Source organism: Anticarsia gemmatalis, chromosome 19 (genome assembly GCF_050436995.1).
Source record: "Anticarsia gemmatalis isolate Benzon Research Colony breed Stoneville strain chromosome 19, ilAntGemm2 primary, whole genome shotgun sequence".
Lineage (NCBI taxonomy): Eukaryota > Metazoa > Arthropoda > Insecta > Lepidoptera > Erebidae > Anticarsia > Anticarsia gemmatalis.
In genome coordinates this window covers 8,507,850-8,530,438 of record NC_134763.1, presented here as the reverse complement: position 1 = coordinate 8,530,438, position 22,589 = coordinate 8,507,850, and the positions used below count along the sequence as shown (strand labels likewise).

Sequence of the window (22,589 nt, the reverse complement as noted above, 5' to 3'; positions counted from 1 at the left end):
ACGACTTTTGTAGCGACAAAAACTTTATTATTTTTTGGTAGATACAGCAGGATGTGAATAAACAATATCATATTATGCAAGAAATACGATACTAATACGATTGCATTTCAAACCAATATTTATGCCGAGACGCAAAAACCTAGAATCTGTTTACTTACTATTTTAAGACTTTGGAACGCATTACGTAAAAAGAGCCAGTCGATTCCGCCTGACATATTACATACAAACATTACTGGTAAAGTAATGCAAGTTATCGACTCTCTACTATGTATAAAGCAGAACTTTTAGAAAAGAGTTCCAGAAAAATCCGCGAAACAAATGTCTTCAAAACTCAATAATTTCTTTAAAGTACACATAAAAACTTACAGAATGATTTAACTTATATCCGTATGCAATAAAAACAACAAAATATTAGGCTAGTAACACACAACCGCTGCGAAAACGCACAAGTGAGTTCGAAACTTCGAAATGCGAAAATTTTATCGCGAAAATATTCACTGCGTTATTAAGATATGTACGCATGAATCTCGTACGCGGACCACTACGCTAATGCACGCATGACAGCCGGACATATCCACATGTTGGCAAGAAAAAAATAATTGTCAATGCATATTTGGCATCTTAACGGATTTTCACAACCAGGGATCCGTAAGACGTGGAACTGCGTATAACCTACAACTTTACGACATCTATGCATGCGATCTTTGCATAAATTATTATTTGCTGGAGTACTTTAACGGTCTTTTATACGTTATCGAAATTAAAATTACGACAAAGGATACATACATAAATCACGCTTTCTTACCAGTAGTAAGCAGAGAACAAAGAACGCAACTACATCCATACATCATAAATAACTATACGATGCAAAAATAAACTTGCAGATGACAATATAGAACAACCAAATCAGCTAAAAATAAGGCTCTTGAATTAAACAGACAATATGAATGAAGTTCAAATCCGTCTGAAATAGCAGCGTCACTCTGAAATAGCATCAACGATAAAAGCATTTTCGCTTCAGAGATGTGGTACCGGCCTTAACCTTAAAATAAACCAGATGACCAGTGCAGCCGCAGTAAACGTCAGCAGAGACGCCCACGTGAACTAGAGAAAGTAAACAATGATGCGTTAACACTAATTATAGAATATTTCGAACATTTTTCTTCTTGTCCAGCAATATTACCTGACAGTTTGTTTTTAAACACATAAGAAGAATATGAACTGTCAGAGAACGAAGTCTTTATGGCAAAACGAATTTTAGTAATTCCATGTTGAAAAATTGAGCTAATTTATTTTATCGAAACCGAAAATGTTATTATTTATTTATACTACTAGCCCCCGGTTTCTAAAGTACATTTAGCAGTAGTTTATCTATTCCACAGTGTCAAAACTCATATAAAGAAAACGCTATTGAATAGATAAACTACCGTTAAATGTACTCAGAAAACGGGGTAGGACCTTTATTTTAGGACCCAGTGTTAAGCCGTTTCACAAATTCAACAATTTTACGACAACTGACAACGATACAACGCCTTTATTTCGTCGTAACAATATTCTTTAACCGAACACTGAAATATCTTCCGCCAGTCGTAAAGAAACGACTACAATGTTTACATAATAGCAATGCAAATACGAGGAATAACTAGATCTTGTACAAAACACGGCCGATAGCGAAAGTTGTTTGGGATCACGAAGAAAACCGTATCGCAAATACATTAGCATTCACATATTATAGGCTGGAGCACTCGAGCGATGTAAATCTGCATAGATAAGGCTCTCATTTTCCTATCAACACTATATTAGAATGTACCTACTAGCTGTTGTTTACATTAGCGATAGTGCGAGCAAAACAACGCGTAACCAACCTCAGATAGGACAGTTTACATGTAAAAGCAATTGGAAATTTTACTGAAGGGGCTAAGCAAATATCGAATGACACTATCATGATTACACAAAGACAGAAGACGAACTAAATAGACATATCAACATCTGAAGGAATCACTGTAGAACAAAAGAGAATTTCTTTCATGAACAATTTTCTGCGTGATTTCGAAAAACCTTATTATTTGCAGGCGAAACACAAGTTTCGTATTGACATAGTGTACGACATATTGATTAAGAAACACATATTGGGCAGCGTTTATTTCGAAAAATTTACACCAAAGATCAGAATCACCAGACACAAGAAGTGTATTAGAAAACTGTGAAAGTTTTTATCCGAAAGATCGTACACATGCAGCTGAATATTTGCAAGCGCAAACAAGGGAGTTAATTGATATAGTGTGACGTGTGAAGGTTGACGCACAGCACGACACCCTATTAACTGTAATGGACAATTCATTAGCTCGATTGTAATCGTGGCAAAGCCTCGTAAATGTTTTGTTTGTTCCTTCACACTTTTGTAATGGGGCAATTCGTTTCACCGGTAGTTCAGCTTTATTATTCTGTATGATAATTGAAACGAGATTAAATCTGTCGCGATAAGCCGTAAATGCACTTCAGTGCTGAAATTACAGCTAGATTTGTAAAATACGACAACAAGAGTAATGAAAACAAAACCCTGAAGCGCTTAAGGCTAGACTAGGCTTTTGCGTATGTTAAAAATGTATTATAAAGAGTTTTTTGTACTGTTCAAGTCACATGGTAACTAGACTTCGATCACACACAGATCTCGTAAGAATTTTAAACAATCTGGGTGAAATAATATTTTCTCACAAAGATCCAGGCATATTTTTTAAATAAACAGCAGTGACTCCAATTCGCAATATTATATTTTGATGCCCGAACACGAGTAACATTACGGCCAGTTACATGAATTTAACGAGGAAATAAAATTAGACGAGTGCAGACGTTCGAGGATATGCGTAATACATAACGAAGACTCGCTTTTGGACACCGCAAAAATATTTTAGACGTTTAGTCTCGAAGTGAATTCCACTGAGATGAAATATTTCACATACGTCACATCTGCGTACAACATTTTTGACGCAAGCTCTCGGGTGTTTTAAAATAAAAGAAACTTGTTTCTGATGCACGATTTTCCCAAATACTTTCTTCCCCTTTATTTCTATGTATACGACTGAAATTTATGAAAATTCTTGCGATTCACGTCTCGTGTATATAAGTGTTTTCTGGCCATTCGACGCGTTTACTGAAAGTCATATAATATACTTGACTGTACAAATACAAATGTTCGATCATATTGCACACATGCGATAGTGAAAGTTGCGTCAACGAAGATAGATAACAAGTATACTCTCGCGTTCTATACAGAGAAAATTTATATTAGCTATTCCAATAGATTAACATAATAAGCGCATCAATGCGATTCGAGGACATGTAAGCGGAACAAGAAAAAAAATATGTGTAGATGAATGTCGACGCAGTGAAGGACGGAAAACTTAAGATCCAATCCGCTTGGAGAAGGGTCGAGTGGAATTGATCGGAACACGATGGACGGAGGACACGACCGAACGTCACATGAAATATCCATATTTAATTGGCTGTAAACATTCTAAGAGTTGACGTTGTTGATGAATACCGTACAAGTAGTTATGTCCCCGTGACTAATTCAAAACAAATCTTGGAGGTGTGTACAATTACTAGTGCCAAGACGTAGGTACGACTGTTTACGTCAAATTCCTTCTAATGTTATTAAATGTATGTCATCTGATCACATCAAAAATAGCGTTTCTATTTGTAATTTTAGAAAACTGAAACTGTGTGGTTCCCAAAAGCCCTACAATGTGTTGTGTCAGACTGTCCTAAGCTCTCCTCATTGAAGGAAGGCTCGTGCCCAGCAGAGGGTAATTAACGAGCACTTAACTCTATTACGATAACAATCGACAGTACGATAGTGTTTCGTAAACGCAGATGTTTACATTATACTGTTAGTAATAGTCCTGAAGCAATAGGCGATCTGTTCAATTGTTTACAGAATTCGAAGATTTACCTAGACAGAATATCGTAAAAGCGCGCCAATTTATATATTTCACGTGTAAAGTGATTTATGACGATGGCTCACGTGGCTCTGCTTTTTTGTGGTGTTAACTAGTAGAAGAAGTTTAATAACACTTCAATTACATTGAACGATGAAATATGAGTTTAAACACCTGTTTTAACGTACGGAAAGTTAGTACAGGGAGGAAACCACTTTATCTTTGCGCTCGTATGGTGAAACTGGGACCGACGACAACACATTGAGGAAAACGCCCACAAATGACAACTGCCGGCTGTTTGTGCAGTCCACATGCAATCCTCGTTGATTACATTGGTATTGAAAATAGACCACACAAGCAGCCGATACTTGTAATGTTGTATCGCCCACTGTTTTCAAACGATTCAGAAATATACAAAAGCATTCATAGATCTCAACAAACAACAGAAGACTGATTACATTTTAGAAAAAAAAATGTAAACAAAACAAAATATGTTTTACATCAATCACAAAGCGACGAAAACATACATACAAAAGCGACGGAATTCCACAGATCTGCCAAACTAAACATTGCAACACAATCACTATTTACAGACGCGGCAATTTACGGGAGATTATGCTCTCTCGGCGAGGCGCACCGAGATGTACCGGACTACGCGTATGTTCCTTCAGACGCGTCGTACGCACTGCCTTCATAACCAACCATGATGCCAAATCCTACACCACTTGTTTACATATTCCTTTATATCATTGATAAACATTCGATGCATTATTCCAAAGACATAAGGTTCAAACTTGCACAGCAAACAGCATTTGCGCGAATCCGTTTTAGACGTTACGATATTATATTTTTTTGCAAGACATTTTAATGACGAAGATTGATGTGATTTTGGTTTGTGTAATTTTAGCATTATGTCTTTAAATAAATATTTGTAATAGGTGCTTTAATGACTCGTGTCTAGGTAGAAAAACATTATAATTTTCCTTGCTTATGCTTTATTTGCACTGACCTATTGATCGTATATGGTTTCATACATATCTAGTAGAGGTTTCACGGCATTTCTTGGTATTTTAACCAAAACAAAGCCTTTAATCGAATCCTGAACTACTTCTGAGCAATTTTCACAAACTTCTTTTAGCTAAATGACATTTTGTTAAGGATAGTCGTTGTTACTAAAGATAGGTCAGTCCCACTCCTAATACATGAGCCGACAAAATGGCAGAAGTTAGTACTTAGTACATTATTTATATAGGTACAATAGCCAGACCACTTGCCAATAAAGATCACTTGACGTATAAATTGCTAGATCTAGTCAAGTACGACACTTGTTTCCTTATTGGTCGCGGATAAATAAAGATGTCGACTTAATTGTATGGTAAGCAGTGAAAATACTTAGCATTCGTGGTTTCCTGCCAAGTTTCTGCCCTAAATGTTGAAATGAGTACGCTTTTTGTATGACAACACTTGTATCATATTGTAACCTTTTACAGAATTTTGTATCCTTGTTTTTCCACAATCTGAGTCATTATTAAATCATAGACTGCAATAAAGCCCACGTTTTTGTTATAAAAAGCTGCATGGAAAAACCTTTTGCAGAAAAAATATTTTCTTTGGAAAACTCACACACGGTCTTCAGATTCCAAAACTAAGAAGATTTTGAGCTATCATAACCAAACTACTATTTACTAAATACCTATTTTATGAAATTAAAAAACGCATGGGCTTTAAATTGATCTATAGTTTGGATATAAGTAGAGGCAGATATTTCTCAACTCACCTGAAAATACATCATGAAAAAATTCTTTAACTGTCTCGCAGTATATGTCATAGTCACAAGATTGCAAGCCTATTACTGTAATGATTTAAACTACGACAAGAATCCTGTAATTTTCATATGAATACCACCACAAAGAAAAACATTGTACGCAATAAAAGAAAATGGTAAAACGGCACTTCTTTCAATACTTAGATAACACCTAAGATACATTTTTAGAAGCCTTTGTTAGTTTTCTAGAAGTTACTGCGATAGAATGTAAGGTCTTAAGTTCATTTCCGGGGTTAGGTGTTACGTTTATCTGTTGACAAAATCTGTAGGCTGAGTAGTGTATGACAATAGGCTTATCCTGCTATTGCAAAAATGGTTTGAAAGAATAATAGAAAAGTGTCATGCATCTAGCATGACATGAAGATTGAGATCTGAGATGAAAAAGATTGGAACTACACATGTTTTGAAATCTTGTTTACCATAGATACCTCATACATTTTGCATATGTAATTCGACAAAGGAAAAAGTAAGCCTATGACTATCATACTATACCCAATTCAAGTTCACTGCGAAAATTTGGCTTTTTTTGCTTCATTTATTTCGTAAAAAGCAGATTTGAGAACATTCAAGATATGAGAATATAATCTGTTTTAAATAATAATGGTGAACCTCAATATAAAAGCCACATCATAGGACCAGGAAACCAATAAAAATCTAGTGGGTTCAGGTGAAAATAATAAAGTATAGAATAAGGATAATAACATAAATTATGTTTTAATATTAATTATATTTCCCTAAACAACCATGTTTTACACAACATGTTACAATATTACCTTGGTATAATATAATTTACAGCTAAGAAAAGAAGAATTTCTTTAATTAGGATTTATAGCCCATGGTATAAATCTATGACCTGTATTCAACTACAATACCTAGTAGTGTAGAATAGGTACCAAAATATATTCTTTTGAAGACTAGATTTGACTGAAAAGAAATAAGGTTACTTAAAAATAATTATCCTGATTAGAGACGTAAGGTTGAAATTTAGCTGAAACCATGTGGAAAATAACATTCTCTACCTACCCACAGTTAAATAGAGTAGCCCCTTATCACGAGTGACAAAATACAACTGTTATGTTCTCTAAACTTTAAAGGAATAGGAAAATCAAGGTTTCATTTAATACATCATTCAACTCAACAATAACACCTGCACAAGAATTCTATGCTCTGATTTGGTTACTTGAAAAACCTGGGTTTTACCCTACTAGTCATATTAGGTCAGGAGCATAGTACTTGAAAGTGGCGGTCCTGTATGACAAGATGTATGGATGTGAATGAAGCAAGAAGTTTGCAAAGATCATAAGTGGAGTTCTCTTGTCTCTGCCTACGGCAATGGGAACAGGTGTGATTTTATGTACATATTGTAGTCATACTATTTGTATTGAAAAATAACTAGGTACAACACATTGCTATAGGAGGAGGATTGCTGCATGAGGAGGTTTATGGTATTTTCCATCTTAGCAAGTTTGTTGTAGACACCCAAGCTAATTGTAACCAATCAGTCTACTATGTACTATGTAGTTCAAAAACAGCACTCATGAAACAGAATCTATCCACAAACCAAACTCGGCAACTAATGTTATGACAAATTGACATCTTAGTGTTAGAAATGACAGTACAACAAGATTACTGCTTTTAGAAGAAAACAAACAATGAATTGAGTGGATATTCATGTTTAATATTAACACTTAGACAAGTTAGCAAGTCTTTTAAAATTATTAGGTAACATAAGGTCAAAATCATTCCTAGGAAAGGATCATGACATACAATTTCTCTTTAAAGGGTCATGTTATTTTGTCTCTAATAATTGATGACAAACTCAGCTAAAACTGATGATTGCATAAACCAGCAATTATTGACTGAGAACTCCCATTGTAACCAATAAGAATTCAATAGTAATCACATTGACATTGATTTTTTTCTTATATTACGTATATTCGTAAAAACATATCCTGTTGATGACTCCTAACAACTGACAACAGTTTACCAGCAGTTTTTCATGTGTTTCGACCAATAATCTCACGATACCTACTTATCAAATTGCTAATATTAAACGCTCGACGAGTTCTACAAGCAGGTTTTGTTCGTCGCTAAAGCGGCAGAGCAAATATCAGACCAAGTAAGTCGAATGCCAACGGGAAGATAATATGATATTGCAAATTACATTATAAACAACTCACCTCGGGCTCACTGTCGCCGTTTTTGTTTTTATCAACTTTAGTCTTCATCGCCTCCTGCGAACAACAGCGTCCACTTAAACCTTCACAACACACGATAATTCGCTTAGAATCACCAATAAACGGAGATTTAACACACGTAAATTATGCAGCACCGCATACCATAAACGAACTGACATGGCATAGTAGGTATTACAACGACGATGGAAGCGTAAAATGCCGACAACAAAATTACCGTTTTTTTCCTTGTCAAGAAACTAGTCGCAATATTTAGAACATTTTTTTTATTTTATTAACAAACTCACCTTTTCTTTTTTAGGCATAATAAAATAAATAAATTAATAAATAAAGCTATAAATACAAGTTTTTGATAACATTCGCGTGGAGAGTTTACATTTTAGTTGTCAAATACAGCGCTCTGATTGGTTGAGTTGCTCACGTGACTTCATTGACGTTGCAGGTAGTGATGTCAAGAATATCGATTAAATAATAAATATTTTTGAGTATCTATACTCATCGTATGAGTACTTTTTGCTGATTATATTAGTGATTAGAAAATTTATCGACAAAGTATTCGTACGAAACAAATAATATTTTTCAAAACATTGAGATATTTCACTTCTTTAGCAACTACCAAACTAATCTACGTATTATTAAATAAAGACAACTAAATTGTTTAACATCTTTATTTCAAAATTTAAGTAATAGACATATTAAAGTTCAGTGAAGTTTTGGTACATTATAAGAACTATTTTTTAGACTTCTTTTTATCATTTTTGGCTTTCTTTCCACGCTTAGCTCTCTTAACAGCGTATGGTCCAAGTTGAAGTCGTACAAGTAACCCTCGCCACCAAGCTTGTACAGTAATTGCACATTTTATCATCTTCTCATTATAGAGACGAGCCTCTTCACGTTCTTCTTTGAAATGGAGCCAATCTTTAATACTTTTGTCTCGCTGTTCAAACTAGAAAAAGCATGCAAATGTATAGGTTTTTTTTTAAATAAACAATATATAAATTTCGTGGACACCGACATAATTCCTTCATTATTGCCTGAGCCTCATTGGATTCTTGTAAAATATCATATTTAATTAATGTTCTTATAGCAACACATCGCTGAATATAAAATAAAAACAAGCTATTTAACTTAATTAGGCGCTAGTTGTTAGAGTGTTTTTGATTTGGTGTTATTTTGGTCATAGCATTCTTTAAACATTTAGGTAAGCTTAATTTGGTTCATACTCCTCATAAAAGTATTATAATATAACGTAATAAAAAGCAATAACCTTAGCTTCCATCTCCATCCTTTTATCACGCATATCTTGATAATCATTCTTACGAATTTGAATTTCAAGATCAATTTTCTCTATATCATTGTCAAACTTTTCCATCCATTCGTCAATCTTTGCCAAAGTCTCCTAAAAATAGTGTATAATTAATTTATCTTCCAGGTATTTGCAGGACAACGATCAAAAAGCATTATATTTACTCATAATATGCGTACATTCATTGTGATGTTGAGCAGTAATCCTATTTCTGAGTGTATTCTTTGCTCGTTTTCAGAACACTGTTTAAAATAAGCGATGTTTTTAATGTTGCAGTTCTCTTTACCGGAGTTAATATAATTATTCTGTTCTGCTCTTGCTGTTTGCCAATTTTCTGTATAGCGATTGTCGATTGCGGAACGCAGGACAAAATCCTAAAGGATAAGTTAAAATAACTTTTAATTATTTGATGGCTTATAATTGTATCTTCTAATTTTAATTATCGTTCCACCAATTACAGCACATTATAACAATATGAATACACAAGCGTGCAGTATTGTCTCAACAAATCATACCTCAATTTTCGTCTTCAAATTCTCAATAGTCACATTGGTTTCATATAACATAGTTTTGCGCCTATTTCGTTGTTGTCTCGTTTGTTTACGTAAGTCCTTATATGTGCTGAAATCAAAATAATTTTATACTAAGTACCTATTTGATATTTATAATTATTTTACATGCGTTCAAACAAACTATGACAAACAACAGATTTTTACAACATTATGCTCACGCTTTACGTTCTGCTTCTTCCATTTTCAAAGTATAGACGTAGTAGTAACCATCGTATATTTTTCGAACATTATTTTTGAGGGTATCATACGTGCCTCGAGTTGCTACTTCACTAAACAAATCTTGTAAAACGCCGTTAACAAATTGCCTAAAGAGAGAGATAGTCACATTACCTGAGAAATAATTGTTTTCATTTTTATTATAGGAACGTATTTAAGTTATTTTATAATGCTAATATACCTGTCTGCGTCAAGTTTTCTCACTTTATAAGGATCACAATTTAGATTTCCTTCATCAATTCCCTCGAGCTCATCAGTTACAGCTTGCTGTTTTATATCGAATTTTTGAGCTTTTAACCGACGTTGGTCAGTTACTACTTTGAAAACCTTTAGTGCTATGTTGCATTCCTCTGGAAAGATATATTATTAAGTAGACATTATTTTAATTTTTCACTTCCATGGTGCAAACATAAGACACAATACCTAACTTACGTATCGTAACAAAAATCGCAGAGTCTATAGTTACTTATCACTTATTTGAGCAATGTTGAAATCTTACCCAAGCACCGAATTTGTGTGCAAGCGCTATCCAAAACTCCGGCGTAGAGCGAGGACATCATGTATGACAATCTAAAAACATGAACACAATACAATGATCTATACTAATATTATAAAGCTCAAGAGTTTGTTTGTTTGTTTGTTTAAAGGCGCTAATCTCAGTAACTACTCGTCCGATTTGAAAAAATATTTTAGTGTTAAATAGCCCATTTATGAAGGAATACGACAAATAGGAGCAGAGTACCAGTAAAAAATGTTTCAAAAACGGGGAAAATTAAGACCCATTCTCTCTTATGAGACGCAAGCGAAGATGCGCGAGTCAGCTAGTCTTTAATCAACATTTTAATGCTAAGAAGTAAGATGAAAGTTACGGCTTAGTAGGCTTCAGTGTATCATCAATGTCCTCATTTTCATCCTCTATTACAGTTGATAGTACACGTCTAGGTTGACAAGAATCTTGAAACCACACGTGAATCGCGTGGTTCTCATGGTGTGATATCCAGATGGCTTTATCCTAATAACAGGACGAAAGAACAAGATTTTATCTCATTAGCTCATGGTGTGACGGTACGGTTCCAACCGCGTAGTTTTCTGTTAATAGTAGTAATTTATACCTATTCATTTTATCATATCCGAGTGTAAACAAAAGTTGAATCATAATTATGATCACGATTATTCGAAGCCTGTGCAGACAATTCGACTTAAAAGAAAGACAAAATCAAATCAGTAAAAAAACAGTACATCTATTACATATCACCAGCTGTAGGAAGCATTCAAATGACTAACTAATATAATAATTTGTTTAGATTTTAACATTTTGTTTAAATATAATTAGAAGTTTTACAATCGATATCGATAAATATGTAAATTTCGAACAGCACTACGATTGGACCCATTTTTCAAATTTAAATTTTGATTTAGGTACATAAGCAGGCACTATGACAAAGATAAGCTATTTTAGCGCCAAGTTTAAAAGTGATTAACAAAAATCTGTTTATTTTCCAAGAAGTAAAATTAAAAGTCATCAACCAAAATTGCACAACAAGGTAAGTATCTACCTACCTACCATGAAAAAGCAGACTGTAAAACAGCCCTAGAGACCCGCATATACCTACCACGAAAAGCATCAAAGCCTTAATAAAACACTTTAGGCCAAAAACCTTCACAAAACAGAGCTATACCTTCAGATTAGTTTGGATTTTAAACATTTCATGGAGGCGAAAGCTGGATTTGCGGATTGGTCGCCACTGTTCTACAAGATGAAGTATAAAAAAGAAATAAATTAGTTTTATTGTACTTTACGTGTCCTGGTGGTGCATCCGGCACACGAAGTAGCCGATCGACCTGCATTATACATTTAATAACTTAAACAATCGTAAAAATATCCAATTATCTTATGTATGAATAAATATCTCTTAGCCCCTCTTAGCAAAATCTCTTAGGTATATCAAGTACTCTTATTATTGAATTACACGTAAAATTATATTTAAATCTATGAGAAATCTATGTACACGTGTATGTCAGACATGTCGGTGTCATTGTCTGTCAAAATATCATGACGACTGACCGACATATGTAGGTTCAAAATGACGCGTAAGTACCTATGTGGAACTCCTTGGGCACGTATCTACAGGGCCACGGTAACCATCAACTTAATGCAGAACTGCCACGAATTTTTGAAGAGTAGCTAGAGATGCTAGAGCAGGCCTAATTCATTGTCCAGTAAAGGGATAAAATTAATCGTGTTCGTTATAGGTACCAGCACTATTTGGCCGGTATCATCAGGGTTGAAGTTCAAGCTCGGTCAATCGCGTTACGTCTCGATAAAAGTTGTTGCCGTTCAAGATACATTAGATTATTATAATATATTGCCTGCTACTCTAGATCTACTCCTCTCATTTTCCAGGTAGCTATGTGTAGCTTTCGTAACTCAGCAAATAATCGCTAGATAAAAGAGCAGGCTAGCCGAGCTTACCATTGTTTGTAATGTGCATCACCCATGGACATAGGCATTTATAGGATTCAGTATAACTGAAAGCCATACCTAGTATTAATTGAATTGTTTTTGTTTTATGGACAGACCTATGAATTTGTTTGTAAGGGACCTCATTCTATTAAATTAAATAAAACGCAACTCTGCGTACTAAAAGCATATATTTTAATGAATAATCTAAGAATAAAATACAATGCAATACGTTATTTATTTTGAAAATTTGTTCCATGATCTCGAAAGGATTAAAACTACAATAATAATAATCGATCACCACAAGTAAAATAACAAATTATAACATGATTTAACCTAAAATAGCCTAAGAAATAAAAACTAGAAATTGAGAGATAACTAAACCGACAGACAGTATGGCCCCTTCTGCAAGGCAGCAAAACGGGACGCTCACGCATCTCAATCGCGTCATGCACGCGGTGCCCACTCTTCGCTAACACCGAGAAACTCGTATGCCCAATGTGGGGTCAGCCTAATTCAGTAGCTTCATTCTCCCCATAGAAATCCTGAACTCTTTGTGTCACACAACAATATAAAGCGTGTCTCGGCCTATAAAAAATCCATCAATAAAATTCTTATTTCTTCTTTTTCCCGCCGGCAGCTCCTCCCTTCTTCTTGACTGGCCTGTACGGTCCAAGTTCAAGTCTGACGAGCAGACCTCTCCACCACGCTTGCACCACGATGGCTGCGGTGTTCATCTTCAAACGGTACAGACGATCCTTTTCGCGCGCATCCTTGAAGTCGATCCAGTTCTGCATCTCGGTACCGTGTTTCTCGATCTGTTGATATTTTTTTTTTATGTAAAGCATAATTTATAAATATCAACAGATCTGTACAGATCTGTTGTTATACGGGAAGGAAGCAAATAGCAAAAATGAAATAGAATCACAGATTCAAATAACCTTCCCGTATAACAAATATTTTTATTTCCTTTTTACTATTCCAGCCACGTTACAAAAAAATAGCATTACCAAAAACTATCTCGCTGCCTGAAGTTTTTTCCGGAAAATCATGTATCATTATACCCAGTCTCGGCTTCGAACCCTAAACGATCATACCCTAGCTTGTAACATAAATGGGATTTTTCTAATAACCGTTAACTAAATTGTAATAAAAATAATAAGGAACACGACCGTCTCCTCCATTTCCTTCCTCACGTCTGTTTGTGATTGGTACTGGTTCTTCATTAGCTGTATCTTCAGATCGAGAGCTTCCATATCCTTGTCGTACTTGTCCATCCAGAAATCTACTTTATTCAGCGCTTCCTGAAAAAGGTCGTTTGTTTATTCTAGTACCTACCCAGTTTTTAAACATTGTCAATTTTCTAGAAGATAATAGCTTTATCGTGAAATTAAAGGGTTGTAACTTGTATAGGTTCGTCATCACTAACATTATAAATATAGAAATCATTATATAGCGTATCCGCATAATAAGTAAATAGGAATTCGGTTATAAAATGGATTCTAATGATAAAATTAGAGATTGTAATTTACAGTGATATTGATATTAGTAAGTAGTTCCACTTCAGAGTGCACGCGTTGTTCATGGTCAAATCTCTGTCGGAAGTACTTGATCTCATCGGAGGGACCCGACTCTTTGTCTAATATGAACTGGTGGTTCTGCTCCGTGCGGGCCACCTGCCAGTTGTCGATGTACCTGCTTTTTGTCTCTGAGACTAGGGCGGCGTCCTGCAAGGAAAGAAAGATTATGTAGGGTGAGTGAAGGCGAAGTGGTTATTAGTAATTCATTCAGTAAACATAAAACTGTGATATCTGGAGGGTTATGAATAGACCATGGTCGGATTCGCAATGAACGGTATGTATCAGCTTAGCCTTTTTCCAAACTATGTTTGGAAAAAGGTTATGTTGCTTTTTAAAAACTCACCGGATGCAGCTGAATACCAGTTTCTAACGTGCCTTCCGACTTAACTTCTAAGATTGATCTGCGCGGTTTATGTTAACTAAGCCACGAGCTCCTTCAGAATAGTATTACAAACCAAATGGTAGGTATCTACTTTTTATCTCCTGATAGATTTTCAATTCCTGAAGCTAATGCAGTTTTAAGCCAGTTGGGTAGTTGAGGGAAGTTTCCCTTAAAAATATCTTGTCAGTAACAAGGAGTGGTCGGCGGAGAACAGGTATTTTAAGGTTCTAATGACTTACTTCGACCTGGCTCTTGAGTTTTTCTATAATCAAGTCGGTGTCGTATGTGACAGATTTGAAGTGATTGCGTTGTTGTCGGAGTTGCTTCAATACATCACGACGCGTGCTAAACGAAAAAAACTTTTAGTACCGATTTTCTACAAGTAAGGTGCTGGATAGATCCAGGCTTTGCTTTAAAGTGTCTTACTTATTATGAGTTAGGATTCCATTGGATAAGTACCTAATGAACAGAATGAGTGGAATAAACAAGTGCTTAAATGTAGCTGTTCGGGTGGACTTACCATTTATTTCTAGCTTCATCTTCAACCAATATATCGTAATATTTGTATCGTCCAACGATTTCCGAGTTGATATCGCTCAAAGGAGCGAAGCAACCTTTCAGTGCCAAATCTAAGTACGTGTTGATGATCACTTCGTTGCAGAGCTTTCTGTAAAAAAATGATGTAGAAGTTATTTTCCTCCTATAAGAGGGTAGACTAGTATTTATGAGTTCCACTTGAAAAGAACAAAGATGTAAATAAGCTTCGTGTTTAGTTGAAAAGGCATGATAAATATCCCGCTTTCGCTAAAGATGGTAGTGAGCAAGACTTGTGGAGCAACATTGATCAACATTAGATGCTTTTTTGATCTGATCTCGATACTAGTCAGTCTATGATTTTCGGCGGCGGCATGCAAAAGATAGTCTTTTTAATTCAAACCTGTCAGCAGCCAGTTTGTCCAGCTTATATTTATTATCTTCAAGTTTCTTCACATCAATACCATCCAGCGGGTCCCTGGGTCTTTTGACGACGGCGTATTTGTCACGAAGCAGTGTCTCCATGTCAGACATAGTCTTTATTATACGGAGCTCGCTGTTGCATTCAGCTGTATATTAAAATATTTCAAATTATTGGAACTGTGTGGTCAAAAATGGGCACATAGCTTAAGGTACAAGTATTAATCGCAACTTATAAACATATAAGATAACTGTCTAAGAGCCCTTGATCGTTAAACTTTCGTTATTGCATCAAAACGTCTGGCCAAGGGTTAGCATTGTGAAAACTGTTAAGCTCCTTATTAAAGCAAACTATCAAAAATTAATACAGAACACCAAAAAATTAAACACAAAAAGGAAACAGTACCTAGGATGCGAAGTTGAACAGCCGTATGCTCGAAAATAGTGGCAAATAGGGTTGCTTGGAAGTATGAAAGACTGGAAAGAATACAAGCAGTCTTAACACACCAACTTTACACAAAGTTCACTATGACTAAATCTTTATTCATTCAGCAGGTAGCTTTTAGGTTGGAAACCGAAATAAGTTTTATGGGTTTTTACGTGTTTTTTTTTAATTACTTACCATGGCTTCTCGCTGCTTTCGGAAATTTGTGATTCAATCTTTGATCCCTGTAAATAAAAAGTAGTGAATTCTTTTAATTAGTTATATTAAAGTATTTGGACATTCACTTTTCCTTAATAAAAGCACGTCTCTTGCATTAAGTAAACACACTTAACAGACACAAGGCACAACTAGACCAGTAACAACCAGCTTTAAATTTATTACGTGTGGAAATCTAATCCACGACCGTCGTGCGCAATGGAAGGGTGTAAAGACAACCACAACTTACTTAATGGACAATTTCCTGATATCAAGCTACAGAATTGTGTGTTTTTATCTACTGTTCAAAATTAATGAAAGACAAACCTACATCAATTCTAGCTTTCTTCACGGATAGTTCCGAGCTAAACTGCATAGTATCCACGTTGCTCTCGGCATCTTCGTCCGGGTTCGATGTCCGGTGGTGCTTCCCGTGACCTCTCAATTTCAACGACATTATAAAATCACCCATCTTGAAATATTATGATTCTTCTCTCAATATCAACTTCAGTAGATTAATTACAATACTAAATAATACGTAACATGATTGAATAAAAAATGCACAAAAACTCGACCGTAAAACTACAAGTCAGCAAAATTCTTACTGTCAAAATGATTATAAGATGTTGACAGACGTGAGGTAGGTTTCTTCATATAGGTTAGCATAACCAGTATTTTTCATACTGTGCTTTTGTAATGATAAATATGAAAATTAGAGAGTACTTCATTTATTAACATAACTTATATTTTTGGTACCACCCATTATTGCCCCACGGTTACGGACAAGGCCAGGACAGTGTAATGGGGACTATATCTTCTTATAAAAAATGCTATTGTACCCTCAGGTATGCAGGTATTTCTTACTACCAATTATTGCACTTTTATCAAAAGTCTTTGATTACTTTGTGGCTGAGAATTCAGGAACATAATTACACTTAAAGGAATAAAAGAAAAATACACCATAAAAAGCTTTTATTTTAAAGCTATCTTTTGAGACATAGGTTATATAGAGCTTACAATAGCTGAGCACTTTTAAAACATGAGAAGCCAGACACTGAACAATATCCAATAGTAATAATCTTTAAATCTCCAGAATACATTCGATATCTTGAGATTATCTATTTATCTTAGATACTGCTAATGACAGAAATACCCCTATTTTAAGCAAATATGCTCGACATTATCCATTTCATAACCGTTTAACATCGTATTTGACGCATTAACCCTTAATCACTAATAAGTAAATAAAAAATATCAAAATTAAATAAAAAATACTAGAAAAATAAATACAATATTCAATAGCAAGACGAGTTTCAGCGCTCGAGCGGCCAGTTTCACAACTTCTTCAACTTCTCAATTACTAACGGTTGCACTCAAACCACTTTATCTTTTGGACAGTTCAACCAACACTTATCCATGAGTCGTAAAACTGGCCGAAAAGTAATAACGAAATATCAATGCCGCTGGTCTTTTTTATTTCTTCTTTTTCTTGGCTCCCTTCGCAGCTGGTTTCCTCTTCTGTTTGAAGGGTCCTATTTGCAGCCTCACGAGAAGACCTCGCCACCACGCTTGCACCGCAATGGCGGCTTCTATCATCTTGAGCCGGTACAGACGGGCTTCCTCGCGTTCTACCTTGAATTTCTTCCAGGCTTGCAACTCTACGTCGTGGGCTGCAAACTGAGGGAAGGGAAGAAAGTATTATACCTTATTTTATGGTGGATATCAGATAAAGACACTTCTCTGGATAAGATATAAAAGGCTTCCAAGAGTTCCAGGATGTTCGGGATCAAAAGGAACATAAGTGACTATCTACACAGATAGATAGCATTCAGGTTTTCTAAAGGTAGCTGCACTGTGTTGCACAATGCACTACGAGAAATTGTTACAGTTTTTGAAAGTCTATTAAATAATAACCTTGACTTCCATTGCAAGTCTCTCCTCCAACTGTGCTTCGTACTCGTGCCTCTTTATCTGAATCTTGAGGTCGACAGCTTCAATGTCTTTGTCATACTGCTGCATGAAATTCTCTACCTTTGTTAGAGTTTCCTGTAAATAAAACGCGACAATATGCTGCATTAAAAATATGACAAGTGAGCACGGAAAAAAACCTACCCCACCAACTCATAAAGAATAAACCAGTACCTAGTTATTTTTTATGTCTCGATCCTTATGTTATGTAAAAAAAAATCAACTACGTGTTACTCTTTTTCTGGACTAAAACAACTTTGACTATGATACGATCTAGACTGCCGACTATCGAATTAATTTATTTTTCGGACGCTGGTTTGCTATGAAAGATTAGCGGGGTAACAAAGCGACTAAAGCGAAGCGATGCATTAGGCGAGTATACATCGCGATCGCTATGAAAATATAATGATTCATGTAATTTTGAAAATTACATGAATTAGGCGGGAAAATAAAATTATAGCGCTCACATTGATCAGTATATTAGTAATCAACTCCACTTCGGCATGCACCCGTTGTTCCTCCTCGGCCTTCCTCCGGTACGACGTGATGCCGTCAGAAGGGCCCGACTCCTTGTTGTAAATGTTCAATACGTGCTGTTCAGTGCGAGCTTGCTGCCAGTGGTCCACGTATCTGATTTGTACTTCTTTGTTTAACGACGCGTCCTGGATACAAGATGTATTTTATAAATTAACGCTTATTTTATAGAATAGACAGGTAAGTAGCCCGTTTTGTTATTTACTCATGAGGGTAAATGCTCTTCAAAAGTATTTGAGTTATATCCCTTTAAAATACCAAAACAGAGTCCCCAAAAATATCCCAAAATCGCTGTTGGTAAGGATATACTGAAGGGTATACTGCAACCTGCAGGAGAGAAATTGATCTTACTTCAATTTTATTCCTTAATCGGTCTATTATTATGTCGTTTTCATAAATGGCAGATCTAATACGATTCCGCTGTTGCCGCAGATTTCGCATCACCTCTCGTTTTTTACTGAAATAAAGCGAATACATTATTAACTATTATAAAACTAACATAATTACTATTAAGTATACATTAATAGTGTTCAGCATCGTAAAGCGTTCAAATGTTAAGTTTGCCATAGCATTTGTCATTATTTTCCATGCCCTACGAATTAGTTCTTTCTGCGTACGCTAGAGGCGCTTAATGAGAACATTAAATAGTAACTAAGAATAATTACAGTCGTTTCGTTAGGCTTTGGGTCGCTTGAGCAACTTTGACAGGAATCAACTTTTGTTGGCCAGTGGCCACTATCGATTAACGAAAAGTAGCGATATGCTTTTATAAACTTACGCCTTATGTCTGACATCTTCTTCAGCGAGATAGTTCAAGCGTTCCCGTCGCTCATTGATCTCGTCTATGGCGTCGCTTAGCGGCTTGAAGATGCCATCCATTGCTAAATCGAGGTATGTCGATTCGATCACCTCATTTAAGAACACTCTGTAAAGATAATTAGGCTTGATACACATACATTCGGGCCGGCACGTTCGGGTCTGCAGTATTTACCGACAACAACTAAACCGACTCGAGCCAATTTCTGAACTTGTTCAACTTGTGCTGATCTAATGCTAATTACGCACCTATCAGTAGCAAGTTTGTCAAGTTTATAGCTCTCCTTGCCGAGGTTCTTGGGGTCTATGCCTTCGAGCTCGTCTTCCACCTCCGGCCGCACGATCCCGTACTTTGCAGCGCGTAACGACGGCATCTCTGCGTGAGTCTTGAATATGTGGAGCGCATTGTCGCATTCGGCTGCAGTCCAAATGAAGAAATGCAGAATTATTATAATTAATTGGCTATACCACTCCCAAAGGTAATGAGAGTGGGGTCAGGGCTACAATTCTACCCTGGCCAAGTCTAGGTTGATGAGTTTGTGAAGTACTTTGAACTGTATAAGGAAGGCTTACAGACAAGCTCTTCCGTTCATGATCTATCTATACTAATATTATAAAGCTGAAGAGTTTGTTTGTTTGTTTGTTTGTTTGAACGCGCTAATCTCAGGAACTACTTTTCCGATTTGAAAAATTCTTTTAGTGTTAGATAGTCCATTTATCGAGGAAGGTTATAGGCTACATATCATCACGCTACTACCAATAGGAACAGAGTACCAGTGAAAAATGTTACAAAAACGGGGAAAACTTAGACCCATTCTCTCAGGTGACGCAAGCGAAGTTGCGCGGGTCAGCTATCGTAAATAAGATGGTTGAAATGAAATGAAACTTACCTAAGATTCGAAGTTGCACAATGATATCCTCCATAATGGTAGCAAAAAGATTGCTCTGCAGAAACGGAACACTGCAAGTTTTGAGACTCTCATCATCAATCTCTAAAGATATAGACATAACTAAATAAATCTTGTTAGAAAACAAGTAAATACTTATGTATCAAAGACGTTCTTCAAAAATATACGATTATAAATTACATAGTAAAAATAACACTCTGACTCAGTCTTAAAAGTGCACAAAATATTTAGTTGACAGGCATGGCCACTTCGAAAAGTATTTGATCAAATAAAAAAAACATAATGTAAATGGCCTGGGATGAGACACCACGAAATGGCATAGGTAAATATGGGCATGTGCTCAGCTGATGTTATTAATAAGTTAAGCGATTGCCGTAAGTCAGTTATTTGGCACTAATAGATATACCACTTACACTTCTATTTCGAATTTAGCAGACTTGACTACAGAGAGTCTTCTAACACTTTTCTGAAAAAAAAAATACATTAGTGACTTTTCTACCTACAGTGAGTCACACCAATGATTTTTGTTATGAGTTTATTTAAAAACTAGGTACTTCAAGGATATAAAATCTGTTTTTATTTTTTTCGTATCTTCAAAAATGACCGAGATATTAAACGTCAAAGTATGGCCTTCGCGCCAAACTCCGACTAAGCGGCCGCACGGACGTGTGACGTCATCTCGCGACACTGCTATTTCGTCAGTACTTGCCGATACCTACATAGGCTCGTTGCGCTCTCGCGGTTTCGCTTTAAATAATTTGTTTTGCTTATAGTGGACAAACAAAATGGTTAGAAAATATTGTATTGTTCCTATGTGTACTAACTCCAGTGAAAAAATACCCCAAAAATTGTTTTTTTCTGTACCATGTAAACTGTTTTATATTTTTGCAAAAGACACCTAATCTAAAACTTAAAGCCTGGTTCAGATACTGTCAAGCGCAAATGTTAAATAGAAGTTTATTGCCTTTTGAACACTTCCTCAAGATCAAGATGCCATATCATGTTCATACCTACCTAGCAATGAACTTCTACTAAACAGTTGATACTATTTAATGAGCAGTTCAATGACCTCACAGGCGGCGGCGAGCCGAGCGCGGCGGTTGAGTTGGCGTTGGTTTTTTGTTTTGAAAAAAGAACCCATGTTTAGTAAATCTAATAATAACAAATGTTTTAAAATGTTAGTTTAATTAAAAGTTCTCATTACACACCCAATCATATAAGACTACCTACAGAGTAGATTCATGCGTTCATATGATAGCCATCAACCTGACTAAAGTCAGAGGCAGAGGTGACAATTTTTTTTCTAATATTATTTGAAAACTATGTTTTCCAAATTTACACTTGATAGGTACGTAACACTCATTATTTGTAATGCCAGTTGTAACAAACTTTCAATTTTATTGTTAACTACACACAAAAATATTATTAGTAGTACCTATACGAGTTCAACTTTCTTAACCTGGGTCTAGTTGATGATTGTGTGCGTGGCGATCGAGATCGAGGATATCTTAGTGGAGGCTTATTTTACAAAAAACACGATGATTAAATTTATAACACATACACATACACAGACTCTTTAAATATTAAATGCAAATCACTTTTCAAATCAAAACTCCGCATCACCCGCAGTCGAACAAGCGTGTCTGTCGCGACGTGACGTCAGCGCATAGCGCGCGAAGCAACGCAAATTTAAAAAAGCAGTGAAACTTTATAACGCTGTAACTTCGGTAATTTTGACCCGATTTTGATAAAACAAAAACTATTGTTATCAGCATAAGTACACAAATTAAATGCAGTATGTTTAATAGTCATATTTTGATGTGCTGGTGTGACTCGTTAGAACTAACCTAGTATAATGCAAGGCCAATGGTATACTAAACTGAACCTAATATGATAACAATACCACGGCGGCAAAACTGCAGACCAGTCTATATTTGCATAAATAATACAAAAATGGAGACAAGAATTATTGGTTATTTAGAATAGGTCTTAAAAGTCCCTCAATCTTAAATGCTCTACTATATAGACCCACTCATCCTCAATCCTTTTAGACCAAAGTACTTACTTCAACCTTAACACTTCGGAAGGAATGCCAGTTGTATACGAAGCTATCCTCGGGATGAGGTTGCCGAAACTCCGTCTCCTCTAAATTGAACATCATCTTAAAACCGTCGTATCAAAACAAAATATAGCAAAATAAATAAATAATACAATAAAAATACAAAACTATAAAAAATCTTGTAAAAAATATTTTGGACACAAAAACTGTCCGCGATGATGTCAATTTGACATTG

General features: G+C 35.6%; 4 protein-coding genes across 12 annotated transcripts in view; all 4 read right to left on the bottom strand.

Moving 5' to 3' along the window:
- Positions 1-8,369, bottom strand: part of LOC142981258 (serine/threonine-protein phosphatase 2A 56 kDa regulatory subunit gamma isoform-like) — a 61,855-nt gene extending 53,486 nt beyond the window's left edge. For 2 of the 5 annotated variants that reach the window (XM_076127045.1, XM_076127046.1), the window contains exons 1-2: positions 8,246-8,369; positions 7,944-7,997 (exon numbers count right to left, since the gene is read on the bottom strand). In XM_076127045.1, coding sequence (XP_075983160.1) covers positions 7,944-7,997; positions 8,246-8,263 — 72 coding nt within the window. In that variant the 5' untranslated portion in view covers positions 8,264-8,369. Of the gene's footprint in view, positions 1-366; positions 539-4,469; positions 4,603-7,943; positions 8,127-8,245 lie in introns of those variants that run through there. The other 3 variants (XM_076127047.1, XM_076127048.1, XM_076127043.1) reach the window with 3 other exon arrangements.
- A 242-nt stretch (positions 8,370-8,611) lies between these two features.
- LOC142981129 (dynein regulatory complex protein 9-like) lies at positions 8,612-12,007 on the bottom strand. Of its 3 annotated transcripts, none has more exons than XM_076126817.1 (9): positions 11,848-12,007; positions 10,922-11,064; positions 10,552-10,622; positions 10,234-10,402; positions 9,995-10,141; positions 9,780-9,885; positions 9,444-9,638; positions 9,226-9,357; positions 8,612-8,904 (listed from the first exon to the last, which is right to left on the bottom strand). In XM_076126817.1, exons 1-9 carry the CDS (start codon positions 11,905-11,907, stop codon positions 8,689-8,691), a joined length of 1,239 nt encoding a protein of 412 aa, XP_075982932.1. In that variant the 5' UTR covers positions 11,908-12,007; the 3' UTR covers positions 8,612-8,688. The 3 variants fall into 3 exon arrangements, with proteins under 3 accessions (XP_075982932.1, XP_075982933.1, XP_075982934.1); XM_076126818.1 differs by having other exon boundaries at positions 11,853-12,007; XM_076126819.1 differs by lacking the exon at positions 9,226-9,357.
- A 1,057-nt stretch (positions 12,008-13,064) lies between these two features.
- Positions 13,065-16,541, bottom strand: LOC142981287 (dynein regulatory complex protein 9-like). The gene is made up of 9 exons (XM_076127084.1): positions 16,401-16,541; positions 16,052-16,098; positions 15,836-15,906; positions 15,413-15,578; positions 14,996-15,142; positions 14,715-14,820; positions 14,046-14,240; positions 13,686-13,817; positions 13,065-13,331 (listed from the first exon to the last, which is right to left on the bottom strand). The coding sequence occupies exons 1-9, from the start codon at positions 16,539-16,541 to the stop codon at positions 13,128-13,130; spliced, it is 1,209 nt and encodes a 402-aa protein (XP_075983199.1). The 3' UTR covers positions 13,065-13,127.
- A 485-nt stretch (positions 16,542-17,026) lies between these two features.
- Positions 17,027-22,564, bottom strand: LOC142981075 (dynein regulatory complex protein 9-like). Of its 3 annotated transcripts, XM_076126751.1 has the most exons (9): positions 22,361-22,564; positions 20,709-20,761; positions 20,278-20,348; positions 19,637-19,805; positions 19,350-19,496; positions 18,923-19,028; positions 18,505-18,699; positions 17,984-18,115; positions 17,027-17,746 (listed from the first exon to the last, which is right to left on the bottom strand). In XM_076126751.1, exons 1-9 carry the CDS (start codon positions 22,454-22,456, stop codon positions 17,543-17,545), a joined length of 1,173 nt encoding a protein of 390 aa, XP_075982866.1. In that variant the 5' UTR covers positions 22,457-22,564; the 3' UTR covers positions 17,027-17,542. The 3 variants fall into 3 exon arrangements, with proteins under 3 accessions (XP_075982866.1, XP_075982868.1, XP_075982867.1); XM_076126753.1 differs by lacking the exon at positions 20,709-20,761 and having other exon boundaries at positions 22,361-22,496; XM_076126752.1 differs by lacking the exons at positions 20,709-20,761; positions 22,361-22,564 and adding an exon at positions 20,431-20,541.
- Between the last annotated feature and the right edge of the window lie 25 nt (positions 22,565-22,589).